Source organism: Polypterus senegalus, chromosome 2, assembly GCF_016835505.1.
Source record: "Polypterus senegalus isolate Bchr_013 chromosome 2, ASM1683550v1, whole genome shotgun sequence".
Lineage (NCBI taxonomy): Eukaryota > Metazoa > Chordata > Cladistia > Polypteriformes > Polypteridae > Polypterus > Polypterus senegalus.
Window position 1 is genome coordinate 105,240,816 of NC_053155.1, and position 27,911 is coordinate 105,268,726.

General features: G+C 37.2%; 1 protein-coding gene across 18 annotated transcripts in view; it reads left to right on the plus strand.

The window, feature by feature from the left end:
- The window catches only part of tenm4 (teneurin transmembrane protein 4), a 627,939-nt gene that overhangs the window by 218,293 nt on the left and 381,735 nt on the right, over nucleotides 1–27,911 (plus strand). For all 18 annotated transcript variants that reach the window (XM_039744302.1, XM_039744300.1, XM_039744305.1 and 15 more), the window contains one exon: nucleotides 8,409–8,696. In XM_039744302.1, the coding sequence (XP_039600236.1) occupies nucleotides 8,474–8,696 (223 nt within the window). In that variant the 5' untranslated portion in view covers nucleotides 8,409–8,473. The remainder of the gene's footprint in view (nucleotides 1–8,408; nucleotides 8,697–27,911) is intronic.

The following is a 27,911-nucleotide window of genomic DNA, read 5'->3' on the forward strand; positions in this document are numbered from 1 at the left end:
TGTATAATTACACAGTTAATTATCAGTTTTACCTTTTGCAATACTGGAAATGAATTAAAGCAATCAACAAGACACCCCACAAGAGATGCTCATGGAATCAAGATCAGTGTAGGTTAAGCGAGGGATCTCTGTTTCACTTTTTGGTTTGGGTGCAAGAAATCTAAAGAGATCTATACAATTTCATAAATCAATGAAAGTCTATATAATAAACACTTTCACTTTCTCTGTGGTGGTTCCGCATGTCCATAGATGTTCTTTTACAAATATCCCGTACATGCTTGTTGCAATAAACAACATATGCTAAAGACAATAGCAAATATCCATCCATTATCCAACACACTATATCAACTACAGGGTCACGGGGGTCTGCTGGAGCACAATCCCAGCCAACACAGGGCGCAAGGCAGGAAACAAACCCCGGGCAGGGCACCAGCCCATTGCAACAATAGCAAACAACATAAAATATAAAATTCTGAAAGTTTAGTCGATCTATTTCTCGCCTGACAAGAGGCACATATCTTGTGAATGCCGATCTCTCAATTCATATGGTTAAGATGAATAAATTCTTTAGCCCATTAAGTAAGTCATTCTTTGCCTTGGTTGCACCTTATGTTGCGGGAGGTACTGCAGTTTCTTTTTGATGTTCAAACGTACTGTGTTGGTTGTCTTGTTGCTGGCAGCATTGTCTTCTGAGCAACTCGTGATCGGTCATTTGCTGTCTGCTTGAGCACTTTCTATCTTAGCAAGGTTTGTATTAATGGTACGTCCAGTTCCTGTAATGGATGATTATTCATTTTTCACTCCAGCCCTAGTTACCATTTGGAGTAGAAGGGATTACTCCAATTTCATTACATCCAAATATTTTAAACACTGCTGTCTCAGCTGTACAACAGGAGGTGCGGCAAGGTGGAGCAGTAAGCTTGATAGAAAAAGTAATGAGTTAGGGTGTGTCTAAGGTTTTTAATGGAAGGAAAAGAGGTCTTGCCATTGGCATTTGGGCGCACATAAAACCATCTTTTCGGTTGACTATTGGTGCAAAGTCCTGTCCATCATTGTTACTCATTCTTGACTTATGGTACTTTGTTCGAACTAGGGTATCTGGCTTGTACCTCTGAGAGGTCTGATAAGGCACGAAGTCTACATTCCAAAGAAGGGCCCACTGAAAAAGACACTAAGTGTCTGGCATTGGCTTGCTAAGCCAGGAATTGTGTTCCTGCCGGGCAAAGCCAGGAATTGTGTTCCTGCCGGGCAAAATGGATAATGTCAGTTGTGTATCTGACCTACACTAGTTCATCCTGGTACATCTGTAAGTAGAATGGCAATATTGTCCATAATATGTGTGAGACATCTGAAAAAACAATGTGTACTTTTTTATAAATGGGTACTTATATGTATAGTTATAATCTATGATTCTTCTCAAACACACTTTATTTGAAACCTTTCTTAGTGTATGTTGTTCAGAGTCAGTTTAAATGAATGGTGATTGATGCACAGTCAGATGTTGTTAAGTAGTAAAACTGCATTACCTCATGGTGTAAATGATATTCTAGTTTACTTTGCAGCAGGATATGCCACCATCATTATGCTTTTTAGCATTAAGAGCTGCCTTTATTCCTAATGATCATGTCATTCTAGTGCTCAGGACTGATAATTTAGGTTGGTGTATCAGGTTATAAGGACCTGTTTGTAGGTGTTTTTTTGTATAGCTATGAAATTATTTTCAGTGTAAATTATATTTATCATTTATACAACATAATATGTACTTAATTATCTTATCAATTAACTGTTTTAGTTATGGATGAGTGATAATAATCTGTGATTTAATTAAGTAAAAAACAAATTCTTTTAGTGAGACATTAGTAAATGCTCTTAACTCAGAAGGCTTGAATTTTATTTTACATGAAGGTGTTATCATTGACACAGTTTTTACCTTCAATCGTATCATTTTGTGATTTCTTAAACCTGCTTTCTCCAGGTTAAAATCATTGCAAAATTGAGGTGCTTTAATAGGCATCCACACAAAGTAAGGAAATGCTCCAAATGAAATGAAAAGTAAAAATTTCTAAAATATTTAGTGGCATTCTATTTGTAACTTGAGATACTATCAGGACTTCGATCTTGCCCACTCTCGCATAATCTTTATACTCATGGCAGTTTTGTTCACAAAACAACGAGAGTGGGAAAGTAAAGATGGGCCTATAGTCTGCTCCATTAAGCCTTAAAGCAGCTGTTTGGCAAATTTTGGATTGAAACAGCTACAGTGATCAACACGAAACTGAAAAAGACAAAACCAGTTTACACTGTGCAGCTGCTCAGGGAACACGGCAAAACTGTAACATCATTTGTTTAGATATCAATGTATTATCAGTTCATAAACATTTGAGCATAGTAGTAGTCTGTAGTTACCATATTTTACATGCTCTAAGGTTACTCATTATACAGATTTAAGTGAAAGCAGTCATTCAGTTAGCTAAAATTGCAGAAAAATTGACTGTTACATTTAAGTGTGGGACCCTCAGATTCAAGAAACCCTTATGTAAAACCAGAATTCAATCTCAGGAGAAAGTCAGCCTTAGTCCTTGGATTTCACATACACAAAAATGACTTACCTTATGCGCAAACTTGATTAGAAAAAATATAAAAGGTATTACTTGTCTTATTTACTTATTACTTATTATATATAATATAATTAAACTAGCCATGTGCGCCCAACTACGTTGCATGTGTTAAAGTTGTCTGTGAAGGGCTACCTGTTTAAACGCGGCTGCCAGTCGTGAACTGGGCCCTTCGTCGCACAGCATTATGATTTTTTATAAGGGAAACAAAATTACAAAAGAAAACCCTTGGATATTGATTCGATAGGAACGGCCCACTCAGAATCACTATCCAAATCGTAATTATGTGGTGGTGTAGGAGCATTTCTGTTTCTGTCCGTTCACAGTCCGTCTCGTTTTCAGGACGCTGTCGTTTCCTCTCTCGATGTCTTCTCAACCTTTCTCCAGTCTCGCAGGTTGCTTTGTGGCAATCCAAAGAGTAAGGCAATATACACGGAGCAATGGTTATTAAAGGGGGACACATAGGTATCCAGGCTCTTTAAAGCATAAATAGAGATCACTTCACTGACATGTGAGCATGTACAACTGTGAGACGCGCAGCACTCGCCAGCTACAACATAACAATAATAATTTCCAGAACGTGCTGTTACGTTGTCGTTCATTTTATTCATATGTTACGTAGGCACGTACCTTTTATCTTCGGCAATCTCATTCTCTAACCAGGCCTCAGGAGCTAATCAGCGTAACACTGTCCACCACCCCTTTCGTTATTCCAGCACATTGTTGACATCCGTGAGTAACAACAACGTACTAAACTGGAAGGTGGTCTACGCATGCATGGAATTCGCGGACAAAGATCAAGATCTAAATGAAGATCTCTTTAGTTAATTTAAAGCACAACAATTTGTTTAGTTGGAATGTCTGCGTTTTGAGGTGTGACTGGAGTACTACAGTCTTCAGTAGTATAAGCCTGGAGGAGATTCTTAATGCAATGCCTATGTTTTAGCTGTCTCTCTACTGCCATCTAGTGCTTCTTCTAATTCATTTGCAGACAAACAAAGATCAAGACCCAAATGAAGATTATATATAAGGGATACTAATTATGCCTTATATCGCACTGTTAAACACAGAAAATACCCTATAATGCATGCTTAGAAAACATATATATACAGTATATGTATATGTAGTTTTTTAAGCATCTAAATGAGACTGAAATGGAAAATACATTCCAAAATTCTAGTTCAAAATACCAGCTGTATTAGGTAAGTCTGTTATCCAAACTTATTTCAAGAAGTCTGCAGTGCACTGTTTCACAAGCATCCAGGAAGAATAACATTAAATTCTGAAATTGGGTCAATTTTTGAAAACAATACTCTGGATCCTGAGTTTATGCTTAGGAATAATAACTTAATTTCAGTGGTAGTATTGTAAATATCAGTTTGGTTAACAATGGATTTATGTAATATTATAAAACTCTTTTATTGCATGATACTAAATTTACCTATTTTGAAACATCTTATATCCAAGTGAAAATGTTATTATTTGCCTGTGGAAATATAATTTTCAAATCACAGCTGACCAAGAACAGTTTTAATTTGGACTCTGAAAGACCCTATATTTTTGTAAGCATATATACATTTTATCTTAATATTTGGTATTTTTGTTGTATTCCTTTTATTCATATTTGTAATTATTATGTCATGCACTAGGCTATCAAGTAGAAGTTTGTTTATCCATCCATCCATTATCCAACCTGTTATATCCTAACTACAGGGTCATGGAGGTCTGCTGGAGCCAATCCCAGCCAACACAGGGCGCAAGGCAGGAAACAAACCCCGGGCAGGGCGCCAGCCCACTGCAGGGCGCGCACACACACACACACCAAGCACACACTAGGGACAATTTCAGATCGGCAATGCACCTAACCTGCATGTCTTTGGATTGTGGGAGGAAACTGGAGCACCCGGAGGAAACCCACATAGACATGGGGAGAACATGCAAACTACACACAGGGAGGTCCCGGGAAGTGAACCCAGGTCAGAAGTTTGTTTAATAATAATAAATTAAAATAAATGCTTATATTAGTCATTATTAATGTTTTGAATAATCCTTTGGTTTCAGACCTTCAGTAATGTTATACTATATGGTATATGGCTAATAGACCTTTTATAGCTATATAACTGCAATAGACAATGGACATTTTTATAAATCAATCTTTATTTTTCTGCATGGAACAGTAAGCATTACATAAAAATTAGACTAAATCAAGTGTCAATATCATGATTTCTTCCACAAACTTCAACAATCAACAACATAAACTGTTAAATAGATTAACTGTTATTTATGTTTGCGTAAATAGCAAACATACTTGGTCTGTAGAAGAAACATTCTTTGTTCTGTACTTTTTATAGAGTTTTGAATTGCTTTTTGAATCGCATTGATACATAACACAATGAATAAAGAATTACTTACAGAGAATAGGCACAATATTATTTCAAAGATTGTAATATGTATTTCATGTCAGTGCTGAGTGTGTCTATAAATACGCATATTTACAGTACACACATAACATTTAGTATGTAATGTTGCTGTTACATTCAGTAACACATAAATGTTTTTTGTCACTTTTGAGGGATGTATTACTAGATTGGTTTCTGAAGGGACTCCCTTCTCCATTACCCAACTAACAAAAACGTGCATTTTTTAAGAAAATTTTACCTTAGACTAATAGGATTTACCAAACCTCAAAATTTTTTTGGAGTCTAAGCTAGCTATTCAAGTATTAAATTCCTTTGGTGCAATGCATTGTATACTGTATGATAAAATAAGATTGAAATGATCGTCTTTGTAAGCTTGGTCATATAAGATAAAGGATTTAGGAGGATGCTGCTATGCTGAATGTTTATACAACTGTTGGAAAATAAACATGAGCTGTGAAATGATTTTTGGATATTAAAGTATTAATAAGTGGAAGGTATTATCTACAATTTCCATGACGAGGAAATTTTCAGATGTACATTTTGAGTAAATTCTGGACCTTTAATCTTTATGGTAGTTTTGACATAATACCAAAAGGTGATCTGAATCCACTGAAACACATTCATTTTAGGTTTTAGACTGTATAATTTAGATATTACAAGTGTGGAGTCATTATACAATTGTATTATATTTGCTAGTGAGGCAAATCAAGATAAGATCGTGTGTTGAGAGTCATTGAGAGATTGCACTCTTCAGCTTTTCTAAAAAAACCTACTGCGTAGTATAATAGAACTTTGACATAGTCTAATAGTCTAATCTTGGGTTCAAATAGAAAAGCAATGCAGATTCCACTTTGTCTATGCAACATTGGACCTGCCCTTTGTTTTTGCATGGATATTAGACAGGTCATAGAGAGTTGCCTGTGCAGTCAAACATATTTTGGGATAGTAGAATATTAATTGACAAAGAAAAATTTGGTATTTTATGAAAGTGGTAAAAAGATTACCAAGTTCGAGGACTAGTTCTGCAAGCTAACCAGTCTTTGTATTTGTGGATCTTGAGATTTGTTTGCATTGTGATGTAAAATATCTCTCAGTGAACCTAGATTGAATTTTAAGAATGCCACAGTTTTAATATGTAGCCTCTTTATTAACCTACTGAAGGATGCATGTAAGAGAATTAACAAATGGAGGAAAAAAGTACAAAAAAAAAGAAAAGAAAAAACATTCTTGTGGTTCTTGTGTTCATGCCACAACATGGAGAATTTGAGTAACTTTGTTTTCTCCCAATTGTCCAACTTGTAAGTTGTAATTTTTGACTTGAAAACTTTTATTTACCATCTGTCCGACAGCACTCGAAAACAGCATTTCATTGCCTACTTCAGCAGGTTTTGAACACCTCCTTTCACTGTCTGTTGGAAAGTCTTACACACTTGCTCACTTGTAATTTCCAATAAACAGTAGTCCTTTCTCTAAACTGCTGCACTGCTCTCTCCACTCTCTCTTTCCCTCTGTACTTTCACTTGCCAATCAAATGGTTTTTCTTGCACCCCTCCCAATTTGAATTTTCAGTGGAAGGCACTTTTAAAGCCTCAGCCAGGTTTAATATCTGACGCAATACCCTTAACCATTTTTGGGGTCAGGAATGGCCTCTGCAACATCTAGAGATAGCCTCCAGTAAAGTGCACCTAGTGTGTTACATTTCTTTTTTAAATTGGTAATCAACCCATGTGGTCTGTTCACCATAAAAAAGTAGTAGGGGGTATACATAAAATAGTAGACCTCCCTACTGCCACCTACTGAACTTGGCAATTTCTAATTACCCCTTAGTAATACTTTGCACAGTGCTCAAATGTACCAGTTGATTAGCTGTATAATACATGTACCTGATAGCTGAGATTACATTGTATTAATATGTAGTTACTCTTGAGCTGATTTGCAATTTTTTAATTAATAATTTTCTGATGGCACAAACTAAACTTTTCTTATTCATGGAAACAAATACTAATTACTGTTATTTGTGTGGACAGATATGAACACCTCCAGCAAAATCATGATTTCTAACAGATGCACACTTGAATAATGTTTTTCATTACTAAGGTATACATTCTCTCCAAGTACCTACAAGGCTGATGTGATATATTAGTCTTGGGGATATGCATAATTTTTGTACTGTTGCTGAGATCTCTTTCTTTACCTTGTTCCAATAAATTCATTCAAATCATAACTGAATATCAAACAGTACTTCAGAAGCAGTAGTTTCTAAGATTGTAACAAGAAAGAGTGTAAATCATCAGTTAATGAAAAAATCTTTTTTGACTGCAAAAAAGATTTTTAAAGGTATATATGTGAGCGTATTCTTGGGTCAGTTTAAGTCTAACTTTATCCCTACTGAGATCAATATGAGTTCAATTCTCTACCAGTTAAAGCACATGTCTTAATATATACATTTTGTTTTACATTAAGATTTAATTTTTTAATGCTATTTTAAAAGTATGGTAACAGAATATTTCCTTAGATCATAGCATTAACATTCAAGTTCTGCAGGCAGTAAAGGTAGATTAAAATACTTTTTTTGTTAATTAAAATGAGCAAGATAAATTGTAAATTAATAATAATTTATTATTCATAGTGTGTAATTTTATGTATTGATCATTAACTATATCTAAAGAGTGCAATTGTGTTTTTTGTCTAATTTATATCTGACATAGGACGAGCACAGTAGTTAGATTAGGCGAAGACATCCTGCAAAAGCAAAGATTAAAACTGTCTTTTCAAACAGATACAACTGCAAACATGGTGTTTCCAGAAGGCTTCAAAAAAGCTGTTTATAATAGAAAGAAAACCATTCATTATTGAGTCTTTATCCTGATACTTTCATTTACAAACTAACAATGGTTGGAAAAGAAACAGTATTTTTGAGAAACATTTAAATAATATTGTCAGCACAGAGTAATTTAGATTTCTCTGTGCTCTTTTTAATTTAATCTGCATTATGGTACATTTATCAACTGCTTGACTAGAGATTTGAACTCTGCAAGCTTTCATTTAAATAGCATTTAATTACAATACTCTATCATTTTTAAATGGGTCTAATCTTTCATCTTTTTAACCCAGGGAACACAAAGTAAATGTTATGGGGAAACCTGTTTTGGTTATGCAATATTCATTATGTTTATTTTTGCTGTTTTTTTTGTCATTGGATCAACAAAATGTTTTCTACAGAAATTTAAAATAAACTATACATGGTCAAAATATTCATTACTTTGATTCTTGCATTATAATACAAATAACTAAATTGGGCTTTTAGGGAAATGAAAGCAAAAACTATTAAATTAGATTATTAACATTGTAGTGTTTCTTGTGTTTTCAACAGGGTACCTGGGGCTAATTTTATACCCCCATCAAAGTTTTAATGTTGAATACTCAGACTAAACAGCCATGGATGTGAAGGAACGAAAACCATACAGATCTCTGACAGCTCGGCGAGATACAGAACGGCGCTATACTAATTCTTCTGTGGAAAGTGAAGACAGTAAATTACATCCTAAATCCTACAGCTCTAGTGAGACCCTGAAAGCTTTTGACCAGGATTCCAGACTGGCCTACGGCAGCAGAGTCAAAGAAATGGTGCACCTTGAGTCTGATGAATACTGCAGGCAAGGTAAATTAATCCATAAAGTCCCTATCTCTTGCTAGGAGGCCAAAGCATTCTTTCAAAAAAGTGGTGTAGCAAATTGATGTATTTATTCAGATAATTATGAAACATTGCCATTTGACAAAGTATGATTATATGTGTATGTGAGGCTGTGTCTTTTTTAACACTACAGAATTTATCATGGCACTGGGAAATGGTGACATGTTGCATGTTGGTTGGACATGTAAGTAAGGATTTCAGTGTAGTCTGTAGACTTAACAATACTACTAATCTGACTGTGGTTGTCACAATACCAAAATTTCAAACTTCGATATGATACTAAGAAAAGTATTTAATTTCAATATCATTTTTGATATGCAATGCAGTATATAATGTAACTCAATAAAAAAATTATTTAAACTGGTAATTCTTTTTTCATTAAAATGTTCACATTGATAATGAAAACAAATGATAAGAATTTTAGTCATTAAATGCTAAATTTTGCAAATAGTTCTGTCTTTTATAAAAGGTAAGAGTAAAGTTTCTGTAATAATAAAAAGTAAAGAATTTCAAATCCTGTCAACCAATTTTTTACATTGATGAAAACAAATACTGTTATTGATTTAGTACAAATAAATGTTACAAATGTCCTTAAATGTTAATTGAATATGTATTGCAATATGTTGTAAACATTATATATAGAAATATTTAAACAAACATTAATGTGGTTTGGGGCGGCACGGTGGCGCAGTGGTAGCGCTGCTGCCTCACGGTAAGAAGACCTGGGTTCACTTTCCGGGTGCTCCCTGCATGGAGTTTGCTTGTTCTCCCCGTGTCTGCGTGGGTTTCCTCCGGGTACTCTGGTTTCCTTCCACAATCCTAAGACATGCAGGTTAGATGTTTTGGCGATTCTAAATTGTCCCTAGTGTGTGCTTGGTGTGTGTGTGTGTGTGTGTGTGCGCCCTGCGGTGGGCTGCTGCCCTGCCCAGGGTTTGTTTCCTGCCTTGCGCACTTTGTTGGCTGGGATTGGGATCCTGTAGTTAGGATATAGTGGGTTGGATAATGGATGGATGGATGATGTGGTCTGTAAACAATTGTTCAGAAAAGTAACGCACAAACAGAATAATAACACCCTTAAAGGCTTTGTATTAATGCAAAAGGTGTACATTGCACTTTTGTTTAAATAAACTTCGATATCTTTGTACTGTATCTTCAAATTTTTTCGTAAGAAAAACTAAAATGTCAACATGCTCTTCTGTGTGACCTCTGTTTGCTTTTGCTGGGCTGTAAATGAACTCTGATGAGCTAAATATACGCTGTCAAGCACATCCAGAAGTACAGTAAATTAGCTCATGGTTAAGTAGTGCCACTGTTTGTGCAGTTGAGCACTGAAAAGTTGCAGTATCTTACATTATATAAGAAAAGTGATGAAACAATTTTAAAATTGCATGAATAAAATAAAGTAATGTGACACAGCTGCAGATGTTTTAAAAGTTGAGAGAGCGCTGGAGCCCTATAATGATAAAGATTTTTGCCTGTGAATGAACAAACCATAAAATAAAACTGACCCACAGGTAAAAAATAACACTGGTATACAGTGATTTTGGTACCAACGATGTCTGAACGGTTTTAGATTAAGTTTATTGTGCAGATTAAGAATATGACTTTGGTTTTGCCAGATTGGCTCTAGTTTCTGAGATATTTAATAGTTAATTAATTAACTCAACACGCTTGAAAAGCATTCAGAATTGCAAGAATATTTTTATTTTAGTTACAACTAGTAACTAAACAGTCTAACATCATACAAAAAAGAAATTAAAAATATCTAACAGTGACAGGAATAAAATTATGTATGATTTGATTAATTAATACAATATTAATTAGTTATTAATTGTTATTAATGTCAGTGCTTCAAAAAACGCTGCTTATGCGATTTCCTTTTATTTGTGTCATCAGGACAATCACATTGGAGACTCCAACAGTAGTCTGCCATCATGTGTATGTCCCATCTGCCTTGATATCTCTCCTCCATCATGTGTATGTCCCATCTGCCTTGATATCTCTCCTCCATCACCTTCATATCCTGATGGAACCTCTCGCCTTGTTCCTCACTGAAGTCTCCAAGGTTATCTGGAAATCTGTTTAAATGGCTATGGAGTGCATCTTTAAGGTCCTATTAACTCCCAAATTTCTGAAGTTAGCAAGCATATCTTGCACCAGTTCTTCATAATTGTCTGCTCTGTGCTTACCCAAGTAGGCATTCACAACAGAGACAAAACTTTTCCAGGCCGAAGCCTCAGTGTCATTCATGCATTTGGTAAAATTGGAATCGTTCATGAGTTTACGAATCAGAGGACCATCAAAGATTCCAGCTTTTAGTTTTTCCAAATGTACTTGAAGCAATTACCACATTTTGTCCAAAGCCCTAAAAAAATGCTTCATCAATCCTAGCTTAATATGAAGCGGTGGGAGAATGATTTTGTTCTTGTCCACCAGCGGCTTTTTGATGATATTCGCAGTGCCAACAATCATTTCTTCCCTTGTAGGCCATGAGACTTTTGTCCAATGATCTTGCTTTGCCCTGCTATCCCAGAGGTACATGAAGCATGGGTATTTTGTGTATCCAGATTGCTGTCCAAGCAAGAAGTTCACCATCTTCAGATCAACACAAATCGACCACTGATGTTCATGATTTTTACATTTTCATATTCTTTTAAAGTTTTGTTGAGTGAACAATGGGAAGAGATGCATAACGGTTACCATTGTGCAAGAGAACACATTTCAAGCATCTAATGAATCTGTCTATAAAAAGCCGCCAGTCATCTGGTCGATATTCTCTTAGCCCCATTTGAAGTACAACTCCTGGGATATCATTGTAGTATACAAGTTCTTCCTCTTGGTTGAAATATGGGAGAAGCCTCTCTTCTCTTGTCCGATAGGCTGTAATTTTAACTTCCGCCTTTATAAGATTTTGTTCATTAAGTAAGGTCCCTAAAAGTTCAGATGCTTGCTTGGACAGATGTAAGTCTTGAATCAGGTCATTGAGTTCTCTTTGGCTTAATGGTTGAGGCGTCGAAGAGCTTCATTCAAATTCACTTCCACTGCTACTACCTGCCATACACTCCAATCCCTTCCTCTCTTCAGAGTCTGACAGTGGCTGGTTTGGTAGTCTGGTAAACACTGGTATGGGAACGTCATTGCCATGTGGAATAGGTCGTCTTGCTGATTCCAAAACAGCATAATTCCACCGAGCTTTCTTGTAATGATTAAAGCCTTTAATCTTTACAACACAAAAATAACAATCGTCATGGGGGTTTTTCGGTCTCTCTATACCATTGGCACACCAAAGTTTGCAAACCATATGTGGAACCCAAGACTTATCCTGGTCTCCAAGCTGTACTCCAAAATAAGCCAGGTATTACTCGATGCACAAAGTCTGTAATATTTCTTCTTTGTTTTTCAACCATGTACTCTCCACAGATGTGGCAGAATACATCAGGATTGTTGATGCAGGCTCTTCTTGATGAAGTCATAATTTTATATGTATTTTTATGCTTATTAAGATTTAAAGATTAAAACTTTTTGGGTATAAACCAAGACTGGGTTGACAAAGTTATACTGTAGCCGACTTCTTTCCTTTGCAAATTCACAGTTTAATTCTGGCTTCAAAAAGTTGCTTTTATAGCATTGTAGGCCTACAGATTGAAATACAAAATAATTAAATGGGATATTTCATTACCTAAGACACTGTTAAAGAGTCAAAAGACAGACCAAAAGCTATTGCATTTGTTATCACACACAAGTCGGATTGGGGGAATGCATTATTTTCATGGATGTCCATTATCTCAAAAACTAGAACCAATTCAGCAGAAGTAATGGGATTTTTGAATTCAGAACCCTAAACCCCTAAATCCATTCAAGAAACCTTGACACCTCAAAAAAAAAAATTTTTCAACCCTGTCTGGATTGTTAGATGTTTAACTGATTACAAAAAGAAAAAAAAACAAAAAACATTTTAACCTGTAGGAAAAAAAAAATTCTCAACCTTACTTCAATTGCAGCAGTTCACTGGTTTATACTTAATTATGTTTCTGTAATTTAGAAATAAGATATTTTTTAAAGAACTTTTTACATTGACGCACTTGCAAATCTTGTATACAAGCTTGCATATACCTCGTAGCTGCTACAAATCCAAAATATTGTTATTAAAAATAAATGCCACTCTGGGACAGAGCTGCAACTTGAGCCATGGCGAACTGGAAGTTGTGACGATGCCGGTTCAGCTCCATGCTTCCACTTTCTTTTTGGGAGCTCTTAAACCCAACACCATTAGTTATGTAACCGGATGAGCTGGACGATGAGGACACCAAATGAAGCAAGGGAAAAGGTGCAAAGTTCAAACAGTGCTTTTATTAAAAACCAACAAAACAAATCCACAGTGTTCAAATAAATAGTGCAGTGCAATCAAAAGTCAATAAATAAATAATCCATTAAAAACAAGTGGTCCAAAGTGGAGGTTAAAATAATTCCAATAATTCCATTAAAAACAAGTTTAAAAACAAGGGCAGGAAGCAGTCCTTTAAAAACAAAACTGGTGCCTTCTTTAGCTGGCGGCTCCCCATCTCCCATCCGGGCCCTGCAACAGGGGAGTTGCCCTACCTGCAGCTAACCTTCTCCTTCTGATGGTCTGGTAGCTTCCTGATGTCTGGCTTTGTTTATCTCCTCCAGACTGGGACTTGGATTCCCCAGTAACCAGGGCGCTCAGGCCGGGGCTTTAACCTCCTGAGCCTCCGACTCGCGCTACCTTCTGTGTCCTTAGGTGGCAAGCCGTTCTCAATTGTGGTCACTCCTGCTCCTCTGCAAATCTCAGCAAGAATGACCCAATCCATCTGCCCTTGGGTGCTGGCCAAACACCCTGCTAGGGCTCGCTTCTCCCAGCTGTCTGTCGTTATTACAGCAAGCCGGCTCTCGCTCGCTCGCTTGCTCACACGGGAACCTTCGCATCGTACCTTCTTCTCCCTTAACCTTCGTTCTTTTCTTTCTTTCTTTTTTCTCTCCCTCCGCACTCACGCTCCTACTATATATAATGGGGATGCGGCACAGGTTCCACGGACATGGGCAATCCCACACCTGTTCACTTCAGTGTGGAAGCACCCAAACTCGCATCGTGCCCAGGAACTGCTCCAGCTACACTACCATGCCTCTTCTTTAAGCCGCAAATGCGGCGATTATTTATTCAAAACTGACCTGTTATTCTGAGTTGTGGATCCGCTATATAACAGAAGAGTATTAGTAATGTAGGAGTTGATACCATAAAAAAAAATTCAAATAATTTTAACATGTTAAAATCAATACTTAGAGATATTTTAATACTTTTCACAACTTTACCCAGGAATGCAGAGTATATACTAAGTCAGTGGTATAAATGTTGATTTTAACTCTTTCAGGGTGGATGTTGACTTTTGTTAAAACGAGGGGTTGAGGGTGGTAATCAACAGTAAACGGTGGCAAAACCCTCAATTATGTTTTAGTTGGACTCTCATTGCTAGAAGGAATGTTAGCTTCATTGATTTGACCGAGATTCCCTGCGCTTACACAAGTAGAAAGGAGTGAACAATAGCAAAAATTCCATTGACGTCTGGTAAGAGATCGAAGCAAATGTGTAAAGGAAAATACTCCATGTTTTGCACTTTATCGCTGAATTGGACTCTGACTTATTAGACTCCAATTTTGATACAAATGATTGAAAATGAATGTGAGGTACTAATATCAACTGATCCTGGTGCTGAGCAGGTTTGTATAGCTGATGTGCCTATGGCAACATTCACCGGGGAGGACCGTCACTTACAGTGACAAGAGATACAGACCAGATAGCAATGCACTACGACCACCGTTGCTGCCCCTGTCCCTCGCTACTTGAAGACAGCCTGGGAGCCAGCCTGCCATGTATTCTTGGCAACCAATGCACGTAGCAACAGACGTTTGATGTTGATGTCTGTGTGAAACCGTTGCTTTATGTGCTTTTCAGAAAACTGCATTTTTTGGGGAAAAAATATTCAGCCCTCAAAGAGTTAAAGTCAATGTGTATAGTTTTATTTTACTTTATCTTTGTTTTTTTAGTTATAATTTTTATCAGTATTTATTTTCAATAGCTATTTTTAATTTATAATCATTATTTGTTTTTGCGTAAGGTAGATGAATTAGTTTAATCTTTGGTTTAAACAAGTGCTGTGCATTTTTTTTTTTTGTTTTTACTTACAACGTATACCCCTGTGACTTTGGGTTAGAATGACATCAGTGTCCCATTTTGTGTGTTGCAAAAAAGTTGATATTTAAGGTTGGCATTACAAACGGGGTAATTTTTTACTCCAGTACCCCCAAAAAAATTTGGGGGGCAGCTGGCCAACCTGTGTGAACCCATAAAATTACCATTAAATTAGAAGAGGAAAATAGAGATATTTACAGCTAATAAACATTTATTAAAAATGGTTTATTGTATTTAATATCTTCCTAATAATTTTAAGTTTGTGTAAATTTTAAGAGTGCCTGTGTTAATTACGAGGGGTGCAGAAATCCAACGCCGACTCGTCCGACAACGGTAAATTGACCGTCGGACAAGCATGTTTTTCTGGTTTCAGTTGTCCGCGGACAAGTGCAATTTTCTGGAGAAAAAAGAATTATATGTGCTGTGCAGGGCACATTTTTACCACTACTTTCAAATTTTAAATATTTGGGTACGTACTTCGTGCGGAAGCAGTCTACTTAGGTACTGTATGTTCTTCATGTCTCAAATTGGTATTCAATATTGTTTACAAAATGAAGGCTGATTTTTCAAAGGGGAATCACTCTTGTGGTCTTACATAAGTATGTAATGCCGACATTACGATGTAATTTGATGATTTTTCATTATAATCGATAACTTTTATATATTATTGATAAAATTCATTTTTTCTACATAAAAATGCGTGTCATTTCACATACAATGCAATTGTTTGCTCCACATAAAGCTTGTTAGGCAGTTCATCTTTCCTGAAATTTGCGATTTCGCGTAGATTGTGATATATTGAGGAGTTAAGAAATTTATTGCGTGACATCAATTCTGATGAGCTGTCTATAGAATGTTTTTGATTAGAGAATTTTTCATACAAAACAAGTTGGTTTTGCGCTGTCAGTTTGTTAAAAATAAAGAAGGAAACATTCTAACGGTTTCCAAATGTTATGAAATTTCAATAAAAATCTTCACTTAGACGCGATTATTTTTTTCCCAACAACATCGTTAATATATACTTCTTTGGAAATGTACCATCTTGCCGAATTTCGAATACATCATTAGGAATTACCTGCGTAACCCATAATGCACTGCGGTAAGCACGTTGTTCTCGCTATATGCGTGTTGCTGAAACTGAAACAAGTAGCATCGTGGATGAGAAATAGATCATTGCTTGATTAAAACTGACACAACAGGCCCTGAAAAACCTACGGGAGCGTATTAAGGCCACGGTGACAAACATACAGACCCAGTGAAGACAAAAAAAAAATGTAAATGTCGAGATTAAAGTTGACATGTTGACTTTATTCTCGTAGTTTATCAATAGAATGTCGCAAACTAAATTTCATCTTAAAATGAATGGTTCATTTACTAGATTTTCTCAAACCCCGTCATAAATTAATGTAGCACATTAAATGCTTTATATTAAGTGTTCCCCGACCCAGTTGTTAATCTCTGCGCGCTTCTTAAACTGACTTTCTCTTGCAGTGAGAGGCGCCAGCAGCAATCGCCGCACATTGACTTCATGATATTCCTGCTCAATGAACATTCAGAATACTAAGATAAATACTTGATATCTTTTTCATGATGAAATGCATTAAACCATGTATTAGACATGGGTGGCGGGGGGCACGGTGGCGTGGCTGTAGTGCTGCTCCCTTGCATTAAGTGGTCCTCAGGTCTACGTTCAATGTAGAGAAGTTTATGGCAGGTGTGACGAGGCTCCAATAAAACTGGATATTTGAGTGGGTATCGCACAGGTTTAACTGAAATATTGTGTAAATGTTGAGTTCTTGATCTGGATGGAGGTCGGAGACACGAACGCAGAATTCAATGGATGTTTTTCTGAGCAGACTTTCTTTATTGCATGTTTGCTGTGTCTATCTTATGGTACTAAACCCCCAGTTCCTATCCTTTGTCTATCTCCATATAACCAATCACCACACGATAAAAATGTGAAATTAAAAATAGTTATAAACCTAGACCTCAGAGTTTTCAGAACTTTAAAAAAAAAATTTGTTATACATGTTTAATTATGCCATCCATTCAGGGGTCTAAGCTTGTAACTAGTTTTAATTTCTCAAATACGTTTATTGCGTGGTGTTTGGTTATGTGCAGAAAGAAAAAGGATAGGAACTGGGGGTTTAGTACGTCAGATAGAGACATGAGTCTAAAAGTAAGAAAAAAGTTGGTTCAATTGAAAAAGCGTTTTCTAAAGCTGAACGCTCGGAAGTTGAGCGTTATGCTAGGCTGTTTAATACTGCTTCTTTAGAAGAGTTTGACCCACGACCAGCTGTGAAATTCTGTCTGTCACCTGGCAACAGGCACATCACTCATAAAAAACCTGAAAAGTTGTCAGCATCCACTTCTGCAGGACCATCAGTCCAGGAACCATGCAGTTCAGCTCAAGCAGAAATGAACAGCATTCAGCCCATGCTGTCTGAGATAGTAAAGATTCTTGGTGGAGAAGGAGTTGCAAGACAAAAGCTGAAGAACATGGCAGAAAATGAATCAGGACAGTGTTCTGTTATGTAACTGCAATATATGAAAAAAGAACTAGTGTAACAATAATGAAGGCATTGTTTATTAGCCAGTTAAAATAAGGGAATCTTTTATATAATGTTCTAGAGCAAGGTGGCAAAATACTACTCCCTGAATGAACTTTTTTCAGTTTTAAAATGGAAGGCAGTTTTGGTATCAATAAAAGAGATCAGAAAAAATAAACTATTTTTCACTTTTGTTACTTGTTTATGGGCAAGTGAATTTAACTAGCGGATAAGTGGATTTTCTAAGTTTACTTGTCCGTCGACAAGTAGAAATAAATTTGATTTCCACACCCCTGATTACTAACTTGTAGTGCTGTTTTGCAGTATATGATATATAGTATACTTTTATAATTTGGTTATCTATGGTTTCTTTGCCTAATGGGAAAATGTAATTGTATTTTGAACCTGAATTTGATATTTTAGTAGACAGATTTCCCTGAGGGAAAATTTGTTTTTAACAGAAGCTCAATAAATAAATAAATAAATAGGCAGATAAACAAAGTAACAAATTAATAAATAAATAAACACACACATAGGGATCTGTGAACCGATTTTCATGTTACTTGATCAACCGATTCTGATACAAATTCCAATTTCTTTTCCTTATCCCTTTAAAAAACTTTTTACACTAAGCTCTTGTATAACAAGATACACGGGAACCCTATGACCTATATTAAAGAGTATAATAAACCTATAGAGCACAGGTGTTAACTGTTCATTTTTTATAAACAAATTAAAATTCTGTAGGCTTATTATTCAGTGACCATAAAATACTAAATGCTCTGATTGAATCTTTTTAATGAAATCAGGCAATTTTGATCAACAGCCAGTCAATAGGAGTATCCCTACATACACACTTTGGTCTGTACACACTGAAATGACTATAAAACAAGAAAATTCAAAAGAAAGAAAAGCTCTGACTTGGCTGTCACAGTCACAGTGAAGCATTATACAGACATGGATATTATAGCCCTCAATTTTGTTTTAATACTCTCCTTTGCATCGACCTCCAGGAGGTCCAAAGTGTGTCTTATAACTGAGTTTCTAGGCCTCTCTCTCCAGCCCAGCACACCACAGAGTAGAAAAATGCACTGGTCATCACAGAAGTATAGAGGTTGTGAAGGATGTCACTTCCCACATTAAAGGAACACAGTCTTCTAAGGAAAAAGAGCCTGCTCTGCCTTTTCTAATATAGTTCCTCTGTTCTGAGACCAGTCCAAACTGTCATTAATATGGACCCCCAGGTAATTGTAGGAGTGGAACACTTCTACATCCACTCCTTGAATTGTGATTGGACATAGAGGCCCTTTAGTGTGGCAAAAGTCAATAACTAGTTCCTTGGTTTTGCTGATATAAAGATACAGATAGTATTCTTTGCTATAAGAAACAAACTTCTTCTCCTGACTTCCTGATTCTGTTCCATCTCCTTTATCAATTCACCCCTTAAGTGCACAATCATCTGAGAATTTATGCAAATGACATGGTTCCCCAACAAAAGCGCGATAGACATATAAGCCCCGACAAAACCGCGACGGACAAATGAGCGCCGACAAACCTGCTAACTGGTTTTCGACAAATGCGCGCCGACAAAATCGCCACGACAAAATCGCTAGAGAGGCCAAGAGAGTGGGACGCGTACGTGCGCATTATGTACACATTATGTGCTAGGTTATAACTGTTATAAATGCTGATGTCATGCCGTGAACTAATAACTCATTCGAGGGTTGGCATAACGCATCATATACAAAGCGGAATTACCAGCAGTCAGGCAGCCAGCAAGTCTAAATACGCTCAACTATCAAGACGTGTTACTGCAATTCTTCCTACATATGCAGGGCGTGATCTTAAGGACTATCTGCGTGCCGTGCTGATGGAATGCTGTGTCTCATAATATTGACTTCTAAAATAAACATTTTTATATATGCTTTAAACTAGTAATTCATATTTAATGAAACTTTCGCGATTTTGTCTGTGCGATTTTGTAGGCGCCATTTTGACGCCACGTTTTAATCTGCGCTATTTTGTCGACGCTCATATGTCTATTGCGCAAATGTCGGGTCACACATGACATGACCTGGTGTTATATTTATAGGTGTACTGAGTAGAAAGAAAAGTAGACAAGACTGTTCCTTGTGGTGCTCCAGTATTGCTGACATCCGTATCAAAAACACGGTACTTGAGTCTCACAAGCTGCAGTCTGCCTAACAGATAGTCTGTGTTCCAGGATACAATAGGCTCATTCACCTGCATATCACTGAGTTTACCTCTTAAGAGAGATGGCTGGATGGCATTGGAGATGCTGGAGAAATCATAGAACATAATTCTCGCAGTGCTGTCAGCTTTGCCTGGGTGAGAATAAGCCTTGTGGAGCAGATAGATAATTGCATCCTCCCCTCCAATCTTTGTCCGATGGCAAACTGCAGTGGGTACAGGTGATGCACTACAAGAGGAGTCACATAGTCCCGGACAATCCACTCAAAGGTCTTCATGATAGGAGACTTAAGTTCCACTGGTCTGTAGTCATTAGGTGAAGAGGCACCTGCCGTCTTTGGAGCAGGAACAATGCAAGATGTTTTTTACAACAGTGGCACTTTTTGAAGTCTTAGGGTCAGACTGAACAGGTGACAGAGGACACCTTTGGTGAGTATGAAGACTGACTCCATGTGGTTCCACAGCTTTTCCTGTGTGTAGCTTCCTCAGTTATCTCCTTACTTGATCTTCAGTTATGGACAGTCCACACTGACGATCAGAGGTGGACTTGTCACTGGCCATTCCAGCTGACGTGGTAGGAGTTGTTGATGTAGTACGGATGGTGTGGGGAGACTGGCCATTGGAAGAAGGTGGCTGTGGGAGGGAAAATCTATTAAAAACTGGTTCAGGGCATTTGCTTTGTCCACATCCCCTTCTAGCACCTGAACCCTATTAATTATACCTAGTCCATTCTAGACATCCTTCATGTTATTCGGAGTGAGTTTGTTTTCTGTTCGCTTTATAAACTTCCTTTACTTCACTCAGCTTTTCCTTTATCACTCTATATATCCTTCAGAGCCTCTTTGTCACCGGATTTGAGTGCTTGCTTTTTTCTTATTCAGGAGACCCTTTAGGCGCCTTCCTTAGTGCATCAAACCTGTTCATGAACTGACTAGATTTTTTCTCAATAATGACTCCCTCTCCTAATTCAGGCTTTGCCTGTATGATGCCATTGTTGTTCCTGACCTTGGTTGTTTTGATCTGGAGCTTAACGTTTTAAATAACTCTTAGTTATTATTTATATTATTATACTAGGTTGACCCGCCTTTTAAGGTGACCGACTTTTAAGTTGACCACTTCTTAAGGCTATTCAATATGTAGATCAATTTGATATTTTATACAAACTCATTAATTTGGTTATATTGCATTTGAGCGGTATTACTTTAATATTCATAGTTTCTGTTATTTTTGTGATGAAATTTAAACTTTTTTTCTATATTGAGGTTGCCCTTTTGAACCCCCCTGATTTTTACTACTCGGTGAGGCATTTGTACTCCATCAACATTAATTATTTCCAGAGACATAATTTTGTCTATTTTTCCAGCGCATCGCACACAAAAGCAAGGGAATGATGGGAGCACCAGAACTCTACTCACATCATGTCGCTACGTACCGCAAGCTGCAAGTAGTAAGTCTGTGATAAGCGGAATACCGCTACGCTTTCCACTCACGGGACGGAAGGACAATTCCGACCGCTTTTACATAGTAAGAAAGAAGGAGGCATCGCACATTTGGAGTAGAAAATCATCTTTTACATGGAAAAACAAAACTATAAATCCCATCGTGCATTGCAAAATGGACGGGGCGTGTAAGAAACTCCGCGCCTACATAGCACTCATGGGACGGAAGGACAATCCCGACCGCTTTTATATAGAAGGATTATTATTTCGTGACTCGGCCCTTTATTAAAACAGATGAAAAACGTATTACATTTGTTTCCACACAGATATATTTTTGTTAAAACTATAATGTGTCTTCTGAGATATCTTATAGAATACATTGGAAAATACCCAAGCATACTTAAGGTGGCAAATGATTTCTTACACTTCATGCTAAAATAAATTACAGGCCATAAAACTGTCTGAAGTCTTAAGTCCCTTATAGAAATAAGTAATATATTTAACTAGTTTTGTTACTGTGCTTTGCTTGTACAGTTTCATAAAACAATGGGCTTAAGTTATAGCTCCACCAGTTAGTTTTTAGAAGTACTTTGTAACTAAGTAATAATCTTCATACAGTTTGTGGGCTTTTTTTTACCAAAGGCTATTATTAACAGGCAGTGTGGTGTTATAATTAATGCTTTGGACCTAGGACTTCAGATCCTGAGGTTGTGGGTTCATATTGTGCTCCTGACAACTGTATGACCACGAGCATGTCACTTCACCTGCCTGTGCACCATTTGGAAAAGCAGTAGAAATGCAACCAATGTTTCTTAAATGTTGTGATTTGCCTGGGACATTCCCGTATACAATTGCACAGGGGTAAACAATCCCTGCCTTATGTTTTTGATGATTGTCATTGCAATATACAATTTCACAGAAAAGTGTATTCTTTTGAATTGAAATGGGTAATCAGTAGGAGTAATGAGCAATTTGACTATATATTATTATCATTATTTAATGTTTACAGTTTTCACTTGTTTACATTGTTCACTCAGCTATATAACTATATAACTTTGGAGGTTGGAGTGGGGGGTCCGTGTTCAAAGTCTGTGGATGCAAATGTATATTACAATGGAGTAGCTTGTAGGGGCCCCATTAAGCTTTAACCTGTGCTGTCTGTCACCCTTGTCTTCGATTCAAGGACACCACTTTCACCGCTACTTCTCTTTCCTTGCCTTTTTGCTTCAGGCAATGCAACACAAATGCTCAAAGCCACAGTGTCTGTCACTGGCACTCAAGCTTTATAGTGCTTTTTAACAATTGATCTTCATGTCTTCTTTGAGCTTCACCGAACTTTCTCTTTTCCATTTCATACCTCACTCTATATCACAAATGTGATTTCGTTTGATTCCTAGACACTGCCTCTTCTTCAGTCGTCTCTCCACCTGATTGGCTATTTCTGTTCTCAGTCACTTTTGCGGCTTCATTTGTTTTTCATAGAGCTCCTATTTAATACCGTGTACATTTTAAATTTTATTAATTTTATTGCAATCATTCCATATAAATCAATCAATTTTTACAAAAGCAGGATTGAGAACAAGTCGACCCCCACCCCAGAGAGAGAGTAAGGCCAACCGAGTAAAATTTTAGGCTTGTAAACGTACCTAAATTGATAAGTTTGATAAACCAATAGAGGTGAATGGAGAAGAAAAAGAAATACAGAAATAATTGCTTCCTCTGTGCTTTAAGAGCGTATTCTAAAATATTACTGATTAGATCCTGCCATGTTTTGAAAAAAATCTGTACAGATCCTCTGAGTATTTGATTTTTTCCAATTTCAAATAGTATAAAACATTGATTTCCCACAGACTTAAAAGAGGAGAGTTTGGATTCTTCCAGAATAGCAAAATAAATACATCATGTAAGTTAACATAATATTAAAAAATATCGACAATTAAAAAAGATGTCCCTGCCTTCTAGGGCTCCACCCACAAAGTACAAGGAACAGAATTACATTTAAAAGGACAATGCATAATGATAGAGATAATAGGAAATATGTAAAAATATGATCTATAAAAACTTAAAAATAACAAAAATAACAATAAAACACATAAACACATATTAAGACATAATATTCATTGGTCTGCCTAGAAACAGGCCTAACTCCATGCAGCCAGACTCCAAACTTAACTGATAGGCTTCAAGGTAGCTTCCAATATGATCTGCTACTACCTAGAGGAGCATGGGCTAGTCATCTCACTCAGTGTTAAATTAAAATGGAATGCACTTCAGAATCTATATATATAATTCACTAAGGCAAGACAACCATGGAAAGCACGCCGGAAGGGGCGTGGATTCACTGAGCCACCGACAAGTAAGACACCTATGGCGCACGTAGGAAGGAGCCACTCCCACCAACTCCTGGCACCTCCGAGCCACGTTGACTGTTCATAGAGGCAAGTTTCTCGCGGAGGTGAATCGCCATATGCAGCGTGTAAAACGGTTTACATGGGATCCTTAAAACAATCCTTTACAACTGAGGTTAAAACACAATGAAGTAAGCAGTCTTTAAAAAATGAGTTTTCAGTTACGACGCACGACCGCATGCACCATAGCAAACTGTTTTACACGCTACATACAGCAATTCGCATCCACGACAAACATGCGTCTTCTTCACTCACGGACAATTATATGTTGCTCTCTCCAGAGTTCCATCTTTTCATTCACTTTCTGTTGTATCCTTAAACTCTCCCTTTTTAGACAACTGTGTCTTTTCAGAAGTGTTCAACCATCTTTGTTATGCCGCGGCTTCACTATTGTGTTGTATTTTGCTCTCTCCAGAACTCCATCTTTTCATTCACCTACTGTTGTATTCTCACACCAACCTGTTTTAGACAACCGTGTCTTTCCGGTAGTGTTTCGCATTCGATTAATAATTATGCATAAGACTGAGCGTGTGTCTCCCCAGCGCAGAGAGGCGTGGGTAAGCCATTGAACCCCATTCAGGCTGCAAACCGTGGAATTCACACTAAGTGTGACTCATACACTCCCACTCGTTGCGTCTCTACCCTTTGTGCACACCCCCCTCCCACCTCACGACTACCGTGGTCAGGTGTCTTGGTGGATTATATATAGAAAGGCAGCCAAAACCGCACAGAGCAATGAAAAGTCTACGTGAGTCACAGCTGCATCTTGACTGTACAAAGACGACAACAACTCGAGTGACGAGTTGGAGGTGGGCACATGAGCAGGCAGTGCATACTGGACAAGAAATCAGCAGACTAGCATGACGGAGGGAGCGAGTGGATGTCCTTCTCTTCTCCTCCCGTTCCACCATCCGCGCCTGAGCACCGCACAGATGATTGTGTGTTGGTTCGTTCCGTGCATTGTTACAGTGTTGCTTTTCTTGCTGATTTATTACATTACCGATTTTTCAAATGTTAATTTTCTCCCTGTGCTTAAAAATCATTAAAAAACGGCCTGATTATGCGGCGTATGGTACGCCGCGGGTTGGCTAGTATTATATATTCAGAATGGTAGCAATGGCATATATGTAAAAGGATAATTCAGAGAATATACAGTGATCCCTCCTCGATCGCGGGGGTTGCGTTCTAGAACCCCCCACGAAAGGTGAAAACCTGTGAAGTAAAAACCATATGTTTATATTGTTATTTTTATATTGTCACGCTTGGGTCACAGATTTGCACAGAAATACAGGACGTTGTAGAGACAGGGACTCTAAAACACTGAAAATAAACATTTGTCTCTTTTTCAAAAGTTTAAACTGTGCTCCATGACAAGACAGAGATGACAGTTCCGTCTCACAATTAAAAGAATGCAAACATATCTTCCTCTTCAAAGGAGTGTGCATCAGGAGCAGAGAATGTCAGAGAGAGAGAGAGAGAGACAGAGAGAGAAAGCAAACAATAAAAAATCAATAGGTGCTGTTTGGCTTTTAAGTATGTGAAGCACCACCCGGCAAAGCAGCTGCAAGTAACGGAGCAATGTGAAGGTAGTCTTTCAGCATTTTTTAGAGGAGCATCCGTATCCTCTAGGCCAGTGTGCGAACAGCCCCTCTGCTCACACCCCCTCTGTCAGGAGCAGAGAATGTCAGAGAGAAAGAGAGAAAAGCAAACAATCAAAAATCAAATAGGTGCTATTCGGGCTTTTAAGTATGCATAAACACACAAACACTGGACTGGGTAATTTACAGTAATATAAACAATAGCCTGCAAACATCACATAGACAATGACCTGGCAGAGTCTGTTGCTGCTGTCAGGCAGTGACACTAACAAATGATTTACCTCTCTAACAACATTTTAAAAGATGTAATTTACTTTAGTGCTTATCATATTAACTTAATGTATAAGATTCACCAAGTTTATTCCAGAACTTAAGACCATGACCTAGTAAATGAATAATATAGGGTGGTCCAGATCTAATTATGCAATTTTCATTACTCTATAACTTATTAAGTTTATTACATAGAAAATCACCCGAAAAATCCCAGACAATCGAAACGTGTGCGAACTGACGAGATGAAGAATCGTCTTCACGCTGAACTGGAATCGTCCCCGCATAAATCAAAGTCATCCAGACGATTTGGATCTGCATAATTAGATCTGGACCACCCTGTAGAATGAAACCTCTTTAATTGTGAATAAATTAAAATTCTTAGATTTATCAATAAATGTGAATTAAAATAAAAAAACAGGATCTGTAACTGATTCACTCTATCAAAACGAATCTAATTTCCATGTATGCTGTATAAAAGTAAGCAAGACTTTGTGTCTTGACCAGAAATGAATGCTAGCACGCCGGTATTTTTATTTTTCACTAGTATTTTTGTTTTTATTCCTGTTTATTGCATTATTTCTTAGAAACAAACTATAGCTCACTTTTTAAATAAAAACAATTTTGATTTTGTATGAATAATATGATTTTGTTCTGAATCGTCTATGGATTTACTTGGTCGCTATATTTCTTGGTCCTTCATCTGGCTGCCTACATGTTGACTGTATTTTTTCATTGGCAGCTATGCTCTTTTCTCTCTTTTCATTATGCCCTTATTTTAGTACATGGTAACGGAACTTTTCCAGGTACGCTTTCACTCCGCTGAGCCACCCCCCAAATTATACCGACAACTGGACATCATTTGTTATGTTCGCCAAAGATACATCCATTGTAGGTGCAGTAGGAACTTCAGTTTCAATGACACAAACCCAATACAATCTTTTTGGTCTTCCAACCAGTGATGCTCAAGGAAATTTGGCCCGACTGCCGATTACAGCATGCTAATTAAGTTTGCTAATTAAGATTGCTAGGATGGCTAACGATAGGCTCGCTGTTAACAGCATCACTGTTGGACTTTTTAAGATCTGATTGCTTCAGAATAAGGGTCCATTCATTTGTGACCTTTTGCACGATCGTAAGTATGATTTTATGTGTCTTGTTGAAACCTGGAAGCTAATTACTTTTTATATCTGAATCAGGCTGTGCCCCAATAGTTTGTCAACACCTGTCAGCCTCGGTACTCTGGTAGAGGGAGTGGTGTCGTGGTAATTTACAATTATAAGTGAAAAGTGTCTTCAGTGGCTCAGCCTATAAACACCCCATTTGTGTCCATTGTTCTACAAATCATTGGGCCCATTCCTACTTTAGCCACTAGCCACTGTTTAACAACCACCCAAACCTAATAAGGACATTTTAGATAAACTTTTAAGCTTTTTAACTTCTCTTTGTCTCTAATATTATGTTGGTGGGTGATATGAATATACACGTGGATAATGTTAATTACTCTCTTGTTATGGATTTTATGTCTTGTCTTGACAGTTTTGGCTTACAGCAGTATATTGATTTTTCTACACATTGTAAAGGTCGCATTCGTGATCTTATTTGTTGCCCTGCTATAAATCCTCTTTAATTGTACTGCATCTGATCATAAGTTAATATCCTTTAATGTTAACTTAACACTCTCCAAAATTAAGGAATATTGCTCTGTTTCATTTCGTAACTTTAAAAATGTCCATGTATCTACTCTCTGCAGTGGAATCAATAACCTCCCATGTAAAGAAACTTTTTTTAACAACTGATGAACTGGTTTCCTATTACAATCATAGATTACATAGTCTACTAGACAGTCTTTCTCCTTTAAAATCTCTGCCTCTTTCTTTTACCTGCTCTGCTCCTTTGTATACCACAGAGCTACGTCTAAGTCCAAATATCAAAGAAACACTTTCACAAAAGGTACAAATATAACAGAACAAGTGCGCTTTCTCTCTATTATAAAAAAAATCCTGGAAAGCAAAAGCAAGGCAACGACAAGTTCTCGGAAGACATTTAAAAACCCGCGAGACAAAAGAGACTTGCCACAGACTGTCTCGCGGGGACTGTAAACATGAGAGTTGGTGCCAATAGATTGTCCCAGGGATGTCTCGCAAAAAAAAGATCATATAAGAGCCCACTCTTCAAAAAACACTCAGTCGTGTAAAAGCACGTAGCACACAAACATCCTGTGCTCTCAGCATATATAAAGCGTATAGGACAATACGAAGAATAGAGACCCAAAGGCGTTAGAGAGAAAAAAAGGCAGATAAGAGATTATGAAAACAGTGGAATTCGAAAGGCTCAAACAAACGATGGCACGATACACATGCAGAGAAAGGTACAGAATATGAAAGCAGTAAAATTCTAAAGTATTGTAGTGTCCCAGCCAGGTTGAGGCCTTTTTGGTTTTAAGTGACTGTTAGGTCCGATTGAGGGAGGGCGGAGTACAGCACGGAAGATTGATAGTAT